Source organism: Uloborus diversus, chromosome 4 (genome assembly GCF_026930045.1).
Source record: "Uloborus diversus isolate 005 chromosome 4, Udiv.v.3.1, whole genome shotgun sequence".
Lineage (NCBI taxonomy): Eukaryota > Metazoa > Arthropoda > Arachnida > Araneae > Uloboridae > Uloborus > Uloborus diversus.
The window spans coordinates 3,318,784-3,340,766 of NC_072734.1; the positions used below are offsets into that span (position 1 = coordinate 3,318,784).

Consider the following 21,983-nt stretch of genomic DNA (forward strand, 5'->3'; position numbering starts at 1 on the left):
GTCGGAGCCATTACCATTTCATGTAATATTAAATATATTTTTTATGGTTCCGCTTTTGGAATGACGTATCGATCCACCATTTATGTTGCCAGATTACGGCGCAGACGATATTCGGAAGCAATAAAACATTATGTTCATTTTTTTCCAGGGGCTTGTAACAAAATTCCATCCTTGCAATAATTGCCTAAAACTGTATTCGAAATTGGCATCCATTTTTTCGAATGAAATGTGAATGGTAAACCTTTAAATATTGGACCCTGAACTCTTTTATTGTTTCAACTAATTACTGTCCGACCACGGATTGTATAGAGTTTTCAAACGTCCAGATAAGACGAATTTATCTGAATGAGGGGGGAAAGTAAAAATTTGATGCCGGTATTCCGCTCATTAGAATGAGACTCTGCTTCTGCAAAAGCTGGCATCGCTAAAAAAATTATGGATTCGTCCATTTCCGGCTGTAAAACGGATGTTTGTCTTTCCATACAATCCGTGGTCAGACAGTAAATAGTTATCTGATTTACTTTACAATTTCCGAGTAAATTTTGAGTCAAAATTAATGCAAGTTTTAAAAACACCGATTTCAAGCATGCCTAAGTTATTTTCAGGCTCGTTATATTATAGGGATCAGAAAGAGGAAATTGCCTCCCCTCCCCGGCTTTGAGAAACTAATATTTGGTTAAACTATTAATTGATTTATATGGGTGGGTTTTTTTTTTTTTTTTTTGATAAAATTTACATGGAGAAGGTAAACTTTGCCCCCTCTCTCTGTAAAATTTGGGAGCAAGGGCCTTGGTGTAGTGTACGTAATGGTTGACAGTGGTCTATGTTTTCGATAGATTGAGTTTACTTCGTTTACAAGCGTTTTATAACTTAGACTAATCAAAAGTTTTAAAGGAAAGGTCTCTTCGTAAAAAAAAAACCATTGAATGACTTAAACATCCAACACTATTTTTAACTCAATAAGTAAATAAATATGCATTAATATTTTTAAAGCATTAACCAAAATATTTAGTCAAACTTATTTATGTCATTTTATAAAAATATAATGCACATCAACGGCTAATAATGTAAAATTAAAAAAAAGAAATACACACGACTCGTTTTGCTAAAACATTTTTTGATTGCTGATAGAATACTTGCTTATTTTGTGAAAAATGAAATATTTGTTTCGTATTGAAGATAATGTGGAATAATTTTAAAACATATTCATCATAGAAATATTTTTCTCTTTGCAATTACTATTAATTTTTACATTCAGAAAAATGTGGTTCCTAATTGCATGGAATACCGGTACATACCTTTATCACGAATATCAGAAAGTGTTTTGCGCTTAAAAGTTATATAAAAAAAAGTTTAACTTAATAATTATTTTAATTATAATTACTAATAGTTATTTTTTGTAAAAAAAAATTGCAGTAAAGTAAGCTTGCTGCACTTTCATGTTCACTATTTTCAACAAGTATTTACTGTTTTAATCCTTTCAAACAATGCTATTAGAAATCTATCGTTTGTTCCATTAAATAATGAGAAAAATTTCCTTTTTATAAAATACATTTTTAAGGCTGATCAGTCCACCACAGGTGGAAAGTAGCGTTAATGTATAACTTCAGACAATTCAATGTTCTTTAGCTTCACCGGACAATTATTAATATTATTTTGTTAATTGTTATTTTAACAAATACAATGAAGTGCCGATTATCTGGATCGTTCGGGACAGAGACAGATCCGGTTAGTGAAAACTACGGATAATTGACGAATTAGTGAAAATTTAAAAAAAAAAGGCTTTCTAGTAGTGGCATAATGTAGCTTTTAGCACAATTCTTTTTAAAATTCCATATAAAAAGATAAAAAATGAAAAAAAAAAAACAGTAGAATAAGGCGGGAAAAAAAGTCGATGGCAATGCTTTTTTAGGCAACTTCCCTTTACTTTTACCAGATTTAGATAATGTCCCCCCCCCCTCAAACCAAAAAAAAAAAAGGAGGCAGGGTGATTTTAGAAAAAATCACACTTTTATTCAATTAAAAGGGCCCTTTTGGATAGAAGTTTTGCAGTAAAAAAAGCGCATTTTTCACTTTTTGTTATACTATATAATCGGATTTACACTTGGATCAAACTATGAGGGAAACAAGGCAATTACGTTTAAGGACAGACTGGGATTAATCTTGACCTTTCGAAAAAAAAAGTTTGCTTTATGATGAAGTTCTGTTTAAACTTCAAAGGTTCAAAAAAGGGGCAGGGCGCATTGAACTTTAACTTAAATGAGAAGGGCACTACATCCTCCTGAACATTCCTGGGGGGAATGTAATATGACTATGTTCTAGTAGTGCATATCACAAATGGTGTAGCATTTATCATAATCTAAAGATTTAAAAAAAAAAAAAAAAAACAGAAGAAGGCGGATAAGAAAAAAAAAAGAAGTTGCATGGCCTTTGATCGATCCGGTTAATCGGCACTCAACTTTATCTGAATCATTATGTGGAGCACTTTTTTCTTAGTTTTCATCCATCAAAATTCCTTTTTTACAAAAATCTTCTTTTCTAAATATTAACAAATTATTAGACAAAGTTCTTTATCACTCAGTGCTTCATTCGTCTGTATTTGCGTCGATTCAAATCTCTCAAACTCAACACAGATAATACTTCAAAATTGTTTTAAAGCACAATGATATATTCCACTCTTTGCATTGCCTTGGCTTTTCACAAGATGCACGTAACGTCAAGAGTTATATTTTGATATCATAAAAGTTTGTCGTCTGCTGGTTCAAACTTGCAAGTTTTGTCCAAAATGAAAAAAAAAAAGTTATGGGACATTTCTCCGGCCTACGCCACTGGAAGCAGTCCGTGCGCAAACCTTGTTCATGAATTGCTACCGTCCGTCATAAGGCGAATCGCCACTGCCGTATCCGCTGGATCCGTCGTCCCGGACAGCGGTTTCTGACGTCATCTGTTGACTGACCTGCCGCTTCAGCTGGGCCAGCCCAGAGCAGGTGAAGGGAAGTGAAGCGAAGAGGACCCGCTCTTCGTAGTCGTATTCGCACAAGATCTTGTTGTCATATAAGTAGAAGCGATCGCCAACGCAAAACCTATAATAATGTGCAAAAAAAATCAGTTAGAAAAAGTGATCCAACACATTAACTTCAACAGAAAATAAATGCGCTTACATGAGTAGAACCATATTCCAAGGTAGCTTTATAATTATAACTAGTGGTACTCACACGGCTTTGCCCGTAATAGAAAATTAAAAGGTCTTTTGTTTCGCCTGTATATTGACAAATAATGTATGGTGAATTTTCTCGCCAATTGGCTTGTGCCCATGTTACGGTTCCACGTTATGATAATTTCGTAATTTACTCGTCCATCTTATGATAATTTTGTTTTTAAAATTGGAATAGAAAAAGAACCACATCGAATTTTCGAAAAATCGCTTCGAGGTGCACACCCCCATGCTACAAACTAACTTCGTGCCAAATTTCATGAAAATCGGCCGAACGGTCTAGGCGCTAAGATCCCGACAGACAGAGGGACTTTCAGCTTTATTATTAGTAAAGATAAAGATAAAGAAGCCTGAAAAGGATTAAAAGAATAGCGTCGTTTTCAAAATTAAAAAAAAAAATTTAACGAAAGAGCATGCTTAAAAACATAGGATCTGACCATTTTTTAAATAATTTGTTTAAGATTAATACTATTAAAAAAAAAAAAAAATACTTAAATCGTAGCTCTTCCATTGTTTATGGCTTCAGCCGATGACATCACAAATGATGAAATGTCATTCAGTATTGCCATTTACAGTGCAGAATATTTAATTCGCCTATTTACTCACGTGTATTGGCAACGATATGGTTGATAGCAAGCGTAGAGCGCAATATTTAATTCGCTCCCTGATTATCATAACGTGGAAACGTAGTAGAAAGATGCGGCAGGGTGCATCATTTGTGACGTCATCAAGACCACGCCTTGTTTGAAAAATCGGACATTTTAAAAAATTAATTAAAAAAAAAAACTGTTGGGAAAATGAAAGTATTTTCTGGGCTCATATTATATTTTTTTGCTCATTCTATCCATTTCAATGACTAAAAGTAGTACTTTTGACTGCATTAAACCACCTCATTGCGGTGACTATATGGCTCGGTCAGGAATTACAAACAAATCAGTATTTTCCCGCAAAGACGAACAGCTCGTTGCGATATCCAGCGACTGCAGTTTTATATTTGTTGGATGCTGTTTTGTATTTGCTTGTAGTAGTTCTGCCTAACATATGGCTATGTGGCGGTAACCTTTGGCTCATTACAGTGCTTTTAATTTCATTTTATGACGCGAAGTCACTGTATGTTTGCAAATTCCCGCCACCCCCAACTCCCTCGGCTGACGTGCCAAATTTAAATTTAAGTACCAATGTGAGGGTAATCACAGCATCTATCAAAAATTTACTAGCCCCAGCTCTGTTATGGCTATTCCACATTAATAATCCCTAAAAAGGAAGAAATTGCAGTCACTGGATGTCGTAAGTAGTTGTTTGGTACATTTCTTCGTAGTTCTGCCAAATCTCCAGCTATGAAGCTCTGTATTCTGCTTAATAAACCCCATTTCAGATAGTGATAGATAGAGACGTACCGAGTAGCACTTTGGCCGAGTACCGAGTACTCGGCCTTTCATTACTCGGTCGAGTACCGAGTTACCGAGTACTCAGCCTTTCACTACTCGGCCGAGTTACCAAGTACCAATTATGTTTTAAGAAGAACCACCGACACACATGTGATGAATTTTGAACTTATTGGAATAGTAGTACAGACCTACTTGTCCATATAATGGTTTTTAAAACTAAATTCCTGCTGAGAGAAATTTAATTTTGCATTATTTAAAAATTTTGTTTATGTCGAAAATTTTACAAAAAAATTATTTTTAAAATTAAAAAATAAATAAATAAAAGGTATAATTAATCAAGTTAGAATTAAAACAAATTATACCAATCTATTATAGTTCTAGTCCACCAAACATAAATAATTTTTAAAAGCAAATATAACAAATGTGCAGGAACACTGCAGACACGCGTTTCTGCGTTACAAGGAACATCTTTTTTAGTGCATAAAATGTGAGCTAAAGAATGTAAAGACATTTGGCAAAAGAATCCGACTTTTGTCGGATGCCTTTAAATCCACGAGCTCACATTTTGTGCATTGAAAAATGAATTCCTTGTAATGCCAAAACACGTGTCTGCACTGTGCTTTTAACGTTGTTTTATTTCCTTTAATTTTTTAAGCAAAGGTATTTTTATATTTCTTATAATTAATTTTTGTTTGTAGCAAAAATCCATTTTTTATTTAAAAATTCCATATTTTCTATACTTACTTTTTTTTGCACAATTTTTAATAAATAAGTTTTATTGACCTTGGGGACATTAAAATAAAGATTCATTCCATTGAAGCATTAAAAACTTCCTTATTCTCAAAATTTAAATTTGACTTGTAAATGATTGCAGAAAATTATAGTATATGCTTGCGCTTTTTTAGAAATTTTAATATCTGTGTTGGACAATATTCAATTTTTTTGCAACTACTCGGTATTGGCCGAGTATCTGATCAAAATTTGGCCCGAGTACCGAGTGCTCGGCAAATTGGCCGAGTAGGTCGAGTACCGAGTAGTTACCGAGTACTCGGTACGTCTCTAGTGATAGATTTTTCATTAAAAATCTAAAAAAAAAAAAAAAAAAAAAAACTCGTTTAAGGGTTTACAAAGTTTTTGTATCATGTAGTTGTTTCATTATTGACTATATTAATATGATGAATTTCCCAATAGGTACTCAAAGTTACTTCTTGTTCTACTTCTAATGATTCAGCAACTCCGTAATACTCGAATGCGCCTCCTCCTTTGCAGCGATCAGCACCAAAAACTAAAGAGCTCCAAACTCTACTAGAGTTTATCGGAGCGCCAAGTTTCGTTCTAGCACTTACAATAGTTTTTGCTGTCAACCTAGGGGGGGGGGAGGAGATTTTAAACACAGGCAGACTTTTCTGCTAAAGTCCGTTTTCCAAATGCTCAAATCTTGTCGAAAATCTAAATTTTACATCCATACAAAGTTCTCTGAACAACAAAGTGAAAAACATGTACCCTTTTTTTTCGGGGTGCTATGATGTTCTATACAAATTCTTACTCCTCGAAGATAGTAACTAGTTTAATTATATCTTTATCCCGAATTTGTTACTTTTATTCAAAAGTTACATTATAATTTTCATTACTACTCTTCAGATTGAAATTACAAATACATGAGTACATTTTTAAATAATATTTACAAGTATGTTTCTAAGATTCATATTTTTTAAGAAAATCATAACTTTTGACGGTTTTTCTGAGGAATTTTCAATCATTTAAGGTCATGATAATCTAAGACCTGCTAATAGTTACTGACTGCGTTCAGAAGCAAAATGATTCGCCGATAATCCCTCACTCACCTGTGATTGCACTGTTGGCAAGCGAAGCACTCTAAGTGATATACATTGCCCCTCGCCCTCATCACCATCTCGAAAGCTGGGATGGTCTTATTGCACGCAGAACAGAGTCCAGTTGTACCGAACAGTCTGAAAGAAAAAAGCGAAAATACATAATGGGGTCGTTTCCAAAATTTTAAAAGCATTTTTTTCTGAAAGAACATGCTTAAAAACATAGAATCGGACCATTTTTTAAATAATTCCTTCAAGTTCAATATTCTTAAAAAAATTACTTAAATCGGTGCTCTTTCATCGTTTGACGCTTCTGCCGATGACATCACAAATGATGAAATGCCATTCAGTGCTGCCATGCACAGTCCAAAATATTTAATTCGCATCTTTACTCACGTGTATTGGCAACGATAGGGTTGATAGCAAGCGTAGAGCGCAATTTTAATTCGCTGCTTGATTATCATAACGTGGAAACGTAGTACAATGAGGCGGCAAAAAACATCATTTGTGACGTCATAAAGACCACGCCTTGTTTGAAGAATCGGACATTTTAAAAAACTAATTAAAAAATAACTGCTGGAAAAATGAAAGAATTTTCTGGGTTCACGTTATTTATTTATTTATTTTTTATTTATTTATTTATTTATTTTTTATTTTTTTATTTTTTTTTTATTTTTTTTTTATTTATTTATTTATTTTTTTTTTTATTTTATTTTTTTTTTTGGCTTATTCTATCAATTTCAGTGACAAAAAGTACTACTTTTGATTGAAGCAAACAACCCTATTGAAACTGATATTTATTTACAAAAATATGTAAGGGAATATAGAGCAAAATGAAATATTTGAAATGACTTTCCTTTCAAAAAATGAAGAAATTGGAAATAACAGTAAATAAAGAAAGAACAAGGTTTTTTTTCCAATAAAACATGCATTAAAACGGTCCTTTTAAAATTTTTGGCAGTAAATTTGTACTTTCAAAAATAAGTGTACATTTTTCACTTTTTTTTCCACAAGCAAAGTGAAAAATAATTTCTCATGAAATATTTTCTAATTACTGCAAATATTTTTGATAAAATGAATGAATAAAGAAAACAATAAATGAATAGATAGTGAAACAATAAACCATTGGTACCCAACCTACGCCCCGCGGGTCAGATGTAGGAGCGAAGCTGATTCATGTGGCCCGTTGCTGTGTTTTATATGTAACGAATCGAAAAATATTTTTTTTCAAATCTTCCAAAACAACAGATAGCCTTTATTCGGTCACACGAATGATTGTTGCAAATTGAAAGCCAAATCGTAAGAAATTAGCTTCTAAAAAACCGATGGAAACTTCGAGTCAACAAAATAAGCATGTAGTGATGATAACAACCAGGGTTGTTTTACAGGAAATATCCAACATTGAAAAGGAGGTTCCTTGAAGCCCCGAAAAATGTGTAATCTGTTTATTTGTGCTAATTAACGTTGGATATTTCTGTTATTCCTCGGCACAAAGATATTTATTTATTGCTTCAGGGTTGTTTAGTTTAAACCACCGTTAAAACCAAATAGGCTTTTTTTTTTAATCAAGTGGGTTTATTTATTTATTTATTTTATTTCGTTTTATTTTATTTATTTATTTTTTTTTGGAAAAACCGAATCGTTTTCCTCCAAATGTTTTCATAAATTTTACATATGATTTCCAATAAGTGCAAAGAAACCAGCAAAGCATTAGAAATAAATTACCAATTAATAAATTTTTAAACCTATATTTTCTTAACGTAATTCAAGTTTACTATTTTTTTTTTTCTTTTATCAATGCAACTTTCTAATAGATGCAACTTTTCCTATTAGGTAAATAAATATACAAAGCAGAACAACAAAATTTTCTAAAATTATATGGAGAAAAATTCCAAGTAATTAATTGTCTTTATTTATTTATTTATTTTTCTTTCTCTTTTACATTTCAAAATAGCTCAAAGAGCATTTAAACCAATACTTCATTTTGCTACCAACCTATCCCCCTGTTCAACGGTAGAAGTGTGAATAAACATTAATTTTTATGAAAAAGTCTTTATTATTGAAATATGTTAAAATAATATTTTCATTCGTGAAATACACCGCCAGCTCAGTCATTTCCAGCCGAGGACTGCAGTTTCGTGCTTATTAGCACTCATCAACCCGGCATAGGAAAGTGGCTGAGCTGGAGATGGAAAACCTCTTAAGGAAGCCAAGAGTGCGAAACAAACTGGTAGCTAATATAGGATTAGCAGACCAGACGAGTGACCGAAGCAATGGTTCGGTTCAACTCGAAGATTGAACGCGAGGCATGGTATATTCAGTAAATTACCACCCATTAGCCAGGGCTAAAGCAGAAATACCTGAAATACACCGCCAGCTCAGTCATTTCCAGCCAAGGACTGCAGTTTCGTGCTTATTAGCACTCATCAGCCCGGCTTAGGAAAGTGGCTGAGCTGGAGATGGAAAACCTCTTAAGGAAGCCAAGAGTGCGAAACAAGCACGAAACTGCAGTCCTCGGCTGGAAATGACTGAGCTGGCGGCGTATTTCACGTATTTCTGCTTTAGCCCTGGCTAATGGGCGGTAATTTACTGAAAATATTTTCATTGTTTGGATTTGTACTGTTAAGAATAAAGAATGCATTAGGGTTGGAAAAGATTTCTGAACAAAGTCTTTATTATTGAAATATGTTGAAGCAATATTTTCAATGTTTGGATTTGTACTGTTAAGAATAAGGAATGCATTAGGGTTGGAAAAGATTTCTGAACAAAGTCTTTATTATTGAAATATGTTAAAATAAGATTTTTAATGTTTGGATTTGTACTGTTAAAAATAAGGAACGCATTAGTGTTGGAAAAGATTTCTGAACCAAGTCTTTATTATTGAAATATGTTAAAATAATATTTTCATTGTTTAGGTTTGTACTGTAAAAAATAAGGAATGCATTAGGGTTGGAAAAGAATTCTGAACTAAGTCATTATTATTGAAATAAGTTAAAATAATATTTTCATTGTTTGGATTTGTACTGTTAAAAATAAAAAATGCATTAGGGTTGGAAAAGATTTCTGAACTTGTCGTTTTATTAAAGGCTTTTAATTAAGATTTTTTTAAAGCATTGAACCAGGAGAAATAATGTCTGCAATTAACACACCATTTTCGATCACAGTCAAAATCCATGATCATCTTCGATCATCATCGAAATCAAAGACTTTCCCCGACTTTATTGGTGCACAGACATCCTGCTGTGTCCCAACGGATGCACCGTGGCGAACATTTGCAATTTTGGCTTGACAGTCAAAGTGTTAAAACAGTAAATGAACACAACACTATAACACATAGAAACTTTACCTGAGGTAGTCCCTCTTGCAGAGGATGAGGTTGGCCTTGGTGAAGAGAGTGGATCCAACTTCTCCAAGCCTGCAATCGCAGCAAGCGCACTTGAGGCAATCTTCGTGCCAGAACTGGTCCAGTGCCTTCAGAAGGAACCGCTCTCGGATCGGCTTTTGGCATGCTGCACAGTTGGCAGTGCCACCACAAGGCAAGGGACCTGCTGCATTTACAGTGGCCATACCAGGCCTCGCCTGGGTGTCTGTCTTGAGATCCATACAATGCCTGTGGGAATGAGAAAAAGTTATAAACATGTTCACTAACTTTTTAACTAATCATTTATGAGCAGTACGCAAAACATGATAGAGAATATGGGGTAAAGATAAGTAATATTAGTGCCAATAGCGTACCCAAAGGGGGGTATAGAGGGGCATTTGCACCCACCAATATTTTACTTTTTGAGTTCTGAAAACCAGTGGTAATGCTAAAATCAAAAATGGAAGAGATCTAAAATGGAAAGAGTGATGCAAAACGTATGATTGTAAAAGAGGGCTAGATTTCAAAATGTAACTTTTATGACTGTGTGCTTTGGATATTTATTAATGAAAAATACTTATTGGAAACCATCAAATATAACTGAATTATATGCTTTTTTTCTACAATTATAAGTGAAAAGTGATACAGTTTTTAGTAGTAAAAACCAAGAAAACGCGAGGAGTTGCCAAGCATCTAAAAGACAGTTCAAATAGAATAGAATTAGAATTTTAATTTCATATTCTAGGGAAAAACTTGCATTTAAACAAATTTTTTATATTGTGAGTTTTTGTTCCGATATTAAATGATTTTTATCAATTTCCCAATCAATTTTTCTCCTTGTTCTTAAATGATATTTATTTTGTCAATTTTTGTTACTCCATAAAAATTCAACAAGTGAATAGTTTAAATCGAAGAACAAAGATGAAATACAGTGTCTGTTTAGTAATTACCGAATGGTAATCCTAGAAGTTGTGTCTTTCATCACAATGACGATATGCATCCCCAAACTGAATTTCTGGGAGTGCCACTGACTAGTGCAGCTTGATGAGAGTAACAAGTTTGATGACAGAGAAATAAGTTTTATGTACCAACAACGCCGTTTAGTAAAATCACATTCGTTCTGATGACATTTGATTTTATAAAGTGGCTGCTTTGACAAACCGGCATACAAACATTTGTTTTTAAAAGATCTTATATAATTTTAAATATTTGTTCTAAAGTTCATCGCACGGAGATTAAGTGTTTTCTGACATAGACTGAAGAGGGCGAGTTTGGCACTTTGATTTCCACATCTTTCGAGACACTCTGTCACTTTTTGTTTTCACACAACTTAGGAATTTATTATGTACTAGTGGTACCCGCACGGCTTTGCCCGTAGTAAAAAATTAAAAGGTCATTTGGTTCGCCTGTATCTTTACAAATAATGGATGATGAATTTCTCGCCAATTGACTACGTTCATTTGCTCTCCCATTCCATATCATGATAATTTCGTAATTTACTCCTCCATCTTATGATAATTTTGCTCCGGAAAATATTCTTAAAATTGAAATAGGAAAAGAACAAATTCGAATTTTCGAAAAATCGCTTCGAGGTGCACACCTCCATGCTACAAACTAACTTTGTGCCAAATTTTATGAAAATCGGTCGAACAGTCTAAGCGCTAGGCGCGTCACAGAGATCCAGACATCCTCCCGACATCCAGACAGAGAGACTTTCAGCTTTATTATTAGTAAAGATGATGCAATTTTCAACATAATTATAGCTGCCGTTTTCAAATCTCAGCAAATATCCTCCGAAAGCTTTATTTTATAAAACAGCGATAATAATTTCATTAAAAGACAGTTTAAACATCTTTTGATAGTGCAATGATTCTGTTCTTTCTGATTTGATTTTTAAAAAGCAGCTGTTTTTACAATACAGTGATTTTTTAAGTGGCGGTGACTGTAGTATTATACTAACATTTTAGGATAACGTACTCAGCAAACAGATAAGAACTTTTTGTTGAACAGTACTCTCACCAAACTCTTTTCCGAGAATTTGTATTCATCGTCATATTGTTAGAATGAATATCAAAAGTACAGTAAACTATCATTAATCCAGACCCTTTTAAATCGGACTTCACTTAATCAAATGTACATACTATTTTAATAAAAGGCGAGTTAGTGCAGAAATATATTTTTGTAATTTTCTGTTTTGATTTTATATTTCATTCTCTTGAATTGCAAATACAATTTTTGCCGTGTACAGTACAGGTAGTTATCAAAATAATGGAAACAACTGCGAATAAAAGTGACGTTTTTGAATGCGTTTCGTACGTAATGAAAAATAAAACTAGATATCTGGGGTTTTTTTTTTAATAAATAGCAATATATATATTCTGGTATCATGTGGTAGATTAACTGAAGTTCTGGACGACTTGGATTTTTTTCGCGCGTGAAATATCGGACCTCTCAAATTTTAAAAGAGGCCAAATTGTTGGAGCGCGTCTAGCTGGAGCAAGTGTAACTGAAACATTTCAACTTTTTGGTGTTTCTAGAGGTACAGTATCTAAAATCATGACAGCATACACGCAGCGCGGTAAGACAAGCTCGGAAAAGCAAAATAGTGGACGGAAAAAGAAGCTTAGTAAAAGAAACCGACGGTATTGAAGAGGATTGTAATATCTAAAAAGCGAACACACACACAATGTCAGCAAAAATTACTAGAAAACTCAATCATCATCTGGATTCACCAGTGTGAGTGATTCGAGTCAGAATGCACCTTTATCAACTGAACATTTATGGCAGAGTAGCGATTCCCAACACGCTTGTCACACAGTGTTTTCCATTATTTTGATAACTACCTGTAGTTTGTTAATGTACCTTGGCTCACAGTTTTTGCGTTAATATGTTTAATCCGTAGATTTATCATTTTGGACGACTAGGATCTCATATTAGACTAGATTAATGAGGTTCTGTACTTTGAACAATGTAAGTATCTCATGCAGTTGGAGAAATTTCTGCATTCTTCATTGTCACTTAAAAGTATGTATTCTTTTACATTCCCATTCAAAGGAAAGAAATTAGTTTCCGTTTTAAAATTAGTTTCTCCACTTCTAAAAAACAGTTTCTCAACACATTAGCGTAACTGGGGGTTGGCAGGAGTGGCTCTCGACAGGGGAGGCGGCATTTCGACTGATTAAAAAATATTTTTTTTTAAGATTTTTTTTTTTTTTTTTTGATCATACAATTTGAAAAATGCTTTGAATTCTTTTACAATAATTCTAAAAAAGAAAATAATAAAAACAAATTACAATTCTGCCTCCTGTTTGTCAAATCAATTAATCAAAATGTTCCCAAAAAAAATTTTTTTGGAGGTCACAAAGACCTCCGGTGACTTCCCATGTGGGTGACCCTGGGGTGGGGCGGAGGGCGCAATTTCTTTCGTTCGCCAGGGGCGCTAGACCCTATAGTTACGCCACTGTCTCTACATGATTCAGTTTACTAACATAAATCGTGTACGACCTTCCATTTTTTACACAATGCAAAAAATGAGTTTTTTTACGCGGTGTGAAAAATTGAGTTTGAAAAAAGATACTTCAAAGCTTATTTTTTGGCAAACTACATTTCGGTAAAAATTAGCTTTGTATATGTTATTATCACTTGTTTACTTATGAATATTTATTCCATTTTAATCCTTTTTTCATGTTTTTAAAAGTTAATATAAAATAAATTATAAATAAAAAAACAGTAGATAAAGTAGATCAAGACATGTTTCAGCAACAGAGGAGCTCTGAATGAACTTCTACTTTTCTGCAGTTAAGGGGTCGGAGAGTTTCAAGACATATCGAATGAACTATAACATATTCATACTTAATAACCGTGACAAATTTGCTCTTGAACGAAGCTGCATTGAAAATGGATTACACGAAACTCAGTTTGAGCGAAAAGAGTTAAAACGGAACGTTTATTTCTATAATCCCTTTTACGTCAACCGTACAAACATTCTGACTAAGTTAACGAGATGTGTTCGAATTCAACAAACTCAGACAGTTAGAAACGAGATAGTCCCCCAATTCAGAGAAGGGAAAAAAAAGGAACGTCGCAACAGACAAAACCCATTAAAAATTTCCTTCCAATAAGGCAAGCCCCTAAACGTCATCTCGTGAAAGACTGTCGCGATTAATTTTACTTATGTGTGTACCGAAGGTTCCCCATTAGCGACCATAAATACACCCTGTCACACCACGACCAAGAATGCATCTCCGAGCTTGGCGAGAATATATTTATCGCCAAGATGGTAAATCCTAAAATATAAACGAATATGTTCAGAGACCTTGTAGCATTTCAAAAATTATCTCGTTTGACATAAGTTTTCTCAGTTTTAGTTCTCGAGAGTAAAAGGATAATATAGGAAGGAAGAGAAAAAGTTGTTTTACTTTTCTGTCAAAGTTTAAAAAATGTAAAATGTTCTAACTTTCGCTTCGACTTCAGAAACAAACTGTTTTTGTTTATTTTATTTCGTGGTGTTTTTTTCTTCCATTCAGCTTTTCCTTTCTTGTGGTTCACGGTTACCGACATTTTCTTTTTGTTTAAGCTTCGGCTTAATCTTTGTCCAATTGAATTCTTTCTTTCTGGGTTCCGTACCAAAGAGAAAGCTCTTGGCCTTTGCTTGCATTCCTATTGGTTCCTGATCAGCTTATAATTTTCTCATTGGTTTTTGGCTAATCCGCTATTTTCGTCTTTTAAGCTGCATGCTTATCTGCTCTTGGCTTTCCTCGGATGTCTTTTCATCCATAAACTCATTACTTTTTGCATTGAAAAAGGCGTTTCCTGTAACGCCGAAACACGTGATCTGCTGTAATTGGCAAATTTGTGCTTTTTTTAACGCTGTTTTTCTTACTTTAAGGTAGCAACAGTCGGAAATTGGTTGATAGTAAAGATATATTTCCGAATACATAGATTAAAAAAAGAATGAGGTAGTGATAACAACAACCCTTTGTATGTAATTTTCTATTACTTTCTGTGTTTCTTCATGCTATCGAAAAAAAAAACTACATTATTTAACTTTTATATGCGTTCTGAGACGCGAGATTTCATCTTAATGAGGTGCAGTCCCCGAAAAAAAAATGTGGCAACACTGATTTAAAGGGTTGTTCTTTGTTTCTTTATTCGAAGGATTCTCAACCTGGGGCCGGGGGGGGGGGGTCACCTAGGGGGCGTAGAAGAATTTCGAGGAGTAAATGTGAAAAGAAATTAAGCAAAAAAGTAGAACGTAACTATGATATGCTCGATTTTGTGGACACAACTAAATATTTTTAACATTACCTCCCTTTTTAACCCCCGACACACAAAAGAAGGGGGTTATAAGTTTGATGTGTCTGTGAAACTGTGTATCAGTATATCTGTGTATGTGTGTGTGCCTGTCTGTGGCACTCTAATGCCTAAACGGATGGACCGATTTTGAAAAAAAAAATTGTTCGAAAGGAGAGTCGATTGAGAGTGTTCTTAGCTAGGTTGCATGTTTGAGTGACATTATTTAACGAAGATATTAATTAAAACTCTCTAAAAGGTTTTTCGCGATTTTTGCAGTGAAAACATTAAAATTTAACTTAGTGTAGTAATTTTAAATTAGTGAAAATTTTAAAATTTAACACCAACATAAAGAGAATTTTTTCCGCGTCTGATAGAACGTGTTTGAAGCTTCCATGTTTCATAGAATTCGAATTATAACGTTTTTTTAATGCAGATTTTGATAACGGCTAAGCCTTTATTTACGCGATTGATAACCGAATTCATTGTTAGCCATAGAGTAAAGACGGCCAGATTTCTTCCCTCGGTCAGACGACGAATCGCGAGGGATCGTTCGCAAATAATCCGTTCTTATCATGAATCCTCTGCAACGATAACAGGAAAGTGTTGCCGGTTTGTAAACGACCCCTTACCATTCGTCGTCTAGCCAAGAATTATAGAAATTCGGTTCATTAGATCGCTGATAACTTTTTAAATTTATAAGATATTGAGGTGGAATTTTTTTTATGAGTTGTTGGATATATTTGAGTTTTGTATTATGAAAATTATAAATTGTTATCTTTCGCGCATGCGCAGTGAAAAATTAATTGCTTTAAACGTTCATATTTCATTGAATTCTCAATATTTGAACTTGAAATTTTATTATAATGTTTCTCTAATATGCTGTCAAATAGTCTAAAAGTTTCGTAATGTTTGACGGAAAACTCAGCGTGATATGAGCCGAAAACCTTCAAAAAAAATTTGAATTTTTGAAAGAAATGCTTATATCTCCGTGGGTATAAGAGACACTTTCACGGGAAAAAATTTTTTGATGGTTTTTAAACTTATTTCTGAAATTTATAGCTTATTCCCAGCTATTTACAATGAAAAATGATCAAAAACCTATTTTTAATTCCTCAATTTGCTGCTGGTCCCCTAAATGAATTGAAGACTTAATTTTTATTGGAAAATGACAGCTGGAGTATACATTTTATGTAAAAAAAAAATTCAGAGCAATTGGTCTTTTAGTTCTCGAAAAATCCGTAAAAATGTGGAATTTTGGAAAGTGTCCCAATATTTTTGATTATATAGTGTATATTTAAAATTAAATAATGTTAAATTTCAAGTGCGAATTTAGATTTTCTTTGAATAGCCAGCTTCATTTTCCAATTCCGACTGCACTACTTGTATAAAGCATATATGGTGTTGACCTTGCATCAGTGTTCAAAGAAAGGCGCAAAGTCTGAAAGGTTGGGTCATACGGTCAGATTATTTAACAAATCTCAAATTAATTTTAGAGTCTTTGAAAGCTCTCATAGACTGGCTTCAACAAAATTAGTCATTTTTATAAATGTCCAAAGTTGCTAGAAGAAAACCTAATAACATTGTTATTGCAAAAAAAAAAAAAAAAAATGAAGAACTTATTCCGTTTTAAACGTTCTCTGAGACGAATTCTCCCCGTTCGCGATCTCAGTATCCCCATTAGCGACAATAAACATTCTCTCCGCCACAAACGACCGAGGATCGTCCGACTTGGCGAGCGCTGCTTTCCCGCCAAGTTGATTAATCACGAAATGGAATTCTTCGTCTTCCGGAAAGATGGAAAATCGAATTTCAGAGCGCGCGAGGAGAAGGGAGATAGATTCGCAGGGGGCAGCCTACTTAGACCATCGACGCAATTGGCTCATCAAGCTAAATTATGAACGATATTCAATTACGACGGAGCGCGCGGCGTTTCCAATCCGATACCTTTAATGGTTTAACATAAATTACATTTTATTGGACTTATGAAAATTTAATTTCCACCCCACGCATTCGTTCTGTCTCTGCTGCTGCTCTTCGTCCTATCTCGGGCGGCTTCGCTTCATGAATATCTGATGGCCACCAATCTATATAATAGTAATTTCGTGTGTGAGCTGAAATCGCATGTCACATCGCAAAACTAAAAAGGCGAGGATATTTTTGAAGCGCGGGCTTTTATGAAGATTGCCTGTGCTGTGTGCGGTGGGCTCCTCTGCCGAGTTAAAGGGGGGGGGGGTCGAGTTATCCTTGCCGGAGTTAATGGAAAAGGCTGAAAGATTAACTCGTACTGGTCACCCCGGTCGGGTGGTCGCATTAATGCAAATGGTTCTGGCGCTGCTACGGAAATTCTAAAAGGGGATGCTTGCTGGGATGGATGTTCTATTTAGGAGAAGTACGTTTTAGACAATGAGTTTTCGCCAAGTACAGGGGCCGTTTCCATTGCTCAAAATAGTGTAACGCGGCAACTTTTTACACGTTTGATCTTCGAAGTACAATAACCCAAACTTAGTTTATGTTGGGTTATTGAATAAATTATAAACTTCTAGTTGTTTTCCCGTTTGTAATACTGAACAGAGTTGATTACAATTGACTCTGTTCAGTATTATTCCCTATTTGGTGGGCTTAAAGCCCACCAAATACTTGCAGACCTGGCATTTGCAATCGGTAGGGGTAGGATCATTTCATTAATTTTGGGGGTTCTCGTTCTTGAAAGAGAAGGGAAGCTCTGCAGTACTTGGGAGCTTTGGGACGGATGGACACCGCGGTCATTCACACTTCCGTTCCATACATATATATGTATTTTCTCTTCACACAATATTGACGTCGTTATTCAGTAGTATTTTGAAAATAAATACCCAATACAGTGACCTCTCACTTATACGCGACTAAAGGGGACAACGAAATTTTCGCGCACAAGTGAGATTCGCGCATTAAGCTTAAATGCAGTAAGTTACGAACAGTTGTAGTAATACTAATAGTACACTACTGATACTAATGAATAAATACGCACATAATTTCCATTTATGCATTGTAATTTAATAAAAATGTAAAATTTGAAGTTGTACGTTTTGTCATTTTTTCTACACTGTACAGTATGTGAGCGAATTCCACAAAACCTAAAAACTGTCGCGTGATCAGTGTCATAGTCTGTGAGGATACAAAAGATCCTCGATAGGCTGTGTCACTGCTTTCCGCTTCACCACGACTTTTAGGAAGGTCAACCTTTTCGCATGTAACCAGTTCTCCCCTCTCGATGTCAATCACAAGACTTACTGCACCCCCAATCGCACACTTGCGTGAAAAAAATGCGTTCTTGGAAACATTTTGAACATTGGAATAAAGGTGTGTGAAAGCATTCCAGAGACATCAAGAAGGGTACAAATCTTCCGATAAACAAAGCGTAAATACGCGATTTAACTAAACCTTGAAAAAATATTTATCGCGCATAAGTGAAAGGTGCATTTTAGGTTTCGCGTATAAATGAACAAGAGTTAACATTGTTTTCCTATATCGCTGGCCGGGCCCGTGAGAAAAACGCGCATAAGTGAAAAACGCGTATAACAGAAGTCGCGTATAAGCGAGAGATCACTGTATTTAACAACTCTAGAGTTACAATCCCTCCATTTTGGCGTCCCCTACTTGATCTTTAAAAAATCATTTCAGAGAAAATTCAATCGGAAACGGTAAATGATCTAACATAAAAAAGGACATAAAAAACAAAATCACTGCAGAGAAAAATTAATCGGAAATAGTAAATGGTTTAATATAAAAAAAAGAAGCACATTAAAAAAAATCATTTCAGAGAAAAATTAATCGAAAATAGTAAATGATCGTAAGAATGGTAAATATTTTATGACAAACTCGTCTTGTTTCAAACGACATGTCCTGAGCTGCCCTTGTCAACATCAATCGAGCTCGTACCACCAAGATTCGGAACTTCATCTTCAATATTTTATTCTCAATCTCTTACCAACTAAATAATGGATGGGATTGCAGCGATCATGCAATGGCTCCAGCCTTGGATTTACGACGGCACCGGAAATTAAAGAAACATTCTTGCTCATTTCCGTACAATTATAACTTATTTCCTTCTGATTGCTTCATGTAAAATAATTATGCGATTTCCTTTCCCTCAGTTTGCCTGCTGCTTGCATCAGAGATCGATACTTATGAGTAAGATTTTTTTTATTATTTGAATCTCTGTTAAAGAAATGATAGTTACGTCGAAATTATCTGAATTTATTATGTCTACTAGGTTTCCTGACATACGAAACATAGAGCATTCATTTCGTCATCGTATGTTTGTGAATTCCTTGACGAGGGCGATGTCAAGAAGATGAAATCAATCGAAAAAGTTTTGGCTCCTTTAAAAATCTAAAATAAGAAAAAACATCGAGGTGAAATAATTGTGTTATTTCCTTTCCCTACGATTGCTGCTATTTGTATCATAAAACAATACTCGAAAGTTTTTTTTTTGTTTTTTTGTTTTTTTTTTCGAGCAATCACGATTGCTTTTTGTTCTCACTTGACTGTTTTGATGTGCTATGATTTTATTTTTTCTCGCCAGCACCCTCTGCAGCATCACCGTCGACCGGCTCCTCACGATGCTGCTCCTATAGCGAAAACCGTCTCCAGATTGCATCCATATGCTACACACACGCGTATACATACACAACTACACACACATACACGCGTGCACACACAAATACATACTTACACACACATACACAAACACATACACACACAAACACATACACACACAAACACATACACACACTCAAACACATACACACATACATACACACGCATACATACAGACACCTACACATACATACAGACACCTACACATATACACACACCTACACGCAACTACCCACACACTCATCACACTCATGCCTGCACACAGACACATATGCCTACACACACATACACATTCCCCACCACACACAAACACTCATACACACAACTACCCACACACTCATACCTGTACACAGACACAAACACACACATACACATACCCCCTACACACAAACACACATACCTTCCCCCCCACAGACATACAAAAACACACATGCCTACATACATACACACACTCGTGATTGCGAAAATCATAATTTGAATTCAAGAGGTCAAAATTCAAACTATTTTATTTTATTTATTTATTTCATTTATTTTATTTTTTTGAATCTCTAATAACGAAAAAATTTCGCGGTATCGGAATTTATTATGACTACTAGTTTCCTGACATGCGACTTTCTCCCTCTGATTTGATAACCCTAAAAAAGTAGACTGGGTCCTGATAAGGACAGGATCGGCACTATTATTAGGACTCTTTTGTCCTTACTAAGACACCGAAGGTTCGGAGGAGGATATGATGATGTCCTGCAGATACTGCTAAATAAGGCCATGCAGACGATAAAAGGACTATCTTTCTATGTAGGACAGCAAAAAATCCCCAGATCGCGATTTTATCCTAATTAGGAAGCGAAACTGATGATAAGGAGCTGTCAAACAAGCAGTTGGTTATCGATGGGCAAAAGTGAAACAACAGTTATTACAAAATTGCCTGACCTTCTTTCAAAGTTAATGTTTCTTTAGGGTTCTCTGTAGTGTATGGTACAAGAATTATGTCGCTGTGCACCGTCATTTTTTACTGCGATTTGATAACCTTAGAAAAGTAGACCATAATTGGCATTGTAGAAAGTCATAATTGGCATTATTTGGACACCGGTGTCCTCATTAAAACAACGAAGATTCGGGTGGAGGATATGATCCTGTTCAGCAAATGATGCATACATATGCACGAATTGTGCACGGGAGTGACAAAATAAAAAAAGAAAATTAATTTGAATTTTGACCTTTTGAACTCAAATTATGTTTTCGCAATCACGAGTGTGTGTGTGTGTGTGTGTGTGTGGATGTGTGTGTAGGCATGTGTGTTTGTGTCTATGTGCAGGTATGAGTGTGTGGGTAGTTGTGTGAATGAGTGTTTGTGTGTGGTGGGGAATGTGTATGTGTGTGTAGGCATATGTGTTTGTGTCTGTGTGCAGGTATGAGTGTGTGGGTAGTTGTGTGTATGAGTGTTTGTGTGTGGTGGGGAATGTGCATGCGTGTGTAGGCATATGTGTTTGTGTCTATGTGCAGGCATGAGTGGGATGAGTGTGTGGGTAGTTGTGTGTATGAGTGTTTGTGGGTGGTGGGGAATGTGTATGTGTGTGTAGGCATATGTGTTTGTGTCTATGTGCAGGCATGAGTGGGATGAGTGTGTGGGTAGTTGTGTGTAGGCATGAGTGGGATGAGTGTGTGGGTAGTTGTGGGTAGGCATGAGTGTGGTGAGTGTGTGGGTAGCTGTGTGTAGGTGTGTATGTATGTGTAGGTGTCTGTATGTATGTGTTTGTGTGTGTATGTGTGTGCACGTGTGTGTGTGTGTGTAGGTGTAAGAGTGTATGCGCGTGTGTGTAGAATATGGACGCAACCTGGAGACGGTTTTCGCTATAGGAGCAGCATCGTGAGGAGCCGGTCGACGGTGATGGTGCAGAGGGTGCTGGCGAGAAAATAAAATGATAGCACATCAAAACAGTCAAATGAAAGCAATAAGCAATCGTGATTGCTCAAAAAAAAAAAAAAAACACAGTGAGAGAGAGAGAAAATAACAAGTTATCAGTGTCCCCGACGAGACCATTAATAAGAGATAAAATGGAGGTAGTGAAGACTTTAATTCATGAAACCAAGACCCCAAGTCACGTGGTAGATTTCAAAGCAAAGCATTGGAAGAAAACTTGTTTGTTTCGCTTGTTACTCGCAAAGCGTGACAAACATTCATCGTTGCTGAGTCACGTGACTTGGGGTCTGGATCAGCTTTTGCTAAGAAAATGATTCGACTTGCTCCCTCCATT

General features: G+C 35.2%; 1 protein-coding gene across 1 annotated transcript in view; it reads right to left on the minus strand.

The window, feature by feature from the left end:
• Positions 1-2,866: 2,866 nt before the first annotated feature.
• Positions 2,867-21,983, minus strand: part of LOC129220159 (LIM domain only protein 3-like) — a 48,642-nt gene continuing 29,525 nt past the window's right edge. Inside the window, exons 2-4 of the mRNA XM_054854514.1 lie at positions 9,781-10,044; positions 6,447-6,572; positions 2,867-3,083 (exon numbers count right to left, since the gene is read on the minus strand). Of these exons, the coding sequence (XP_054710489.1) occupies positions 2,867-3,083; positions 6,447-6,572; positions 9,781-10,037 (600 nt within the window). The 5' untranslated portion in view covers positions 10,038-10,044. The remainder of the gene's footprint in view (positions 3,084-6,446; positions 6,573-9,780; positions 10,045-21,983) is intronic.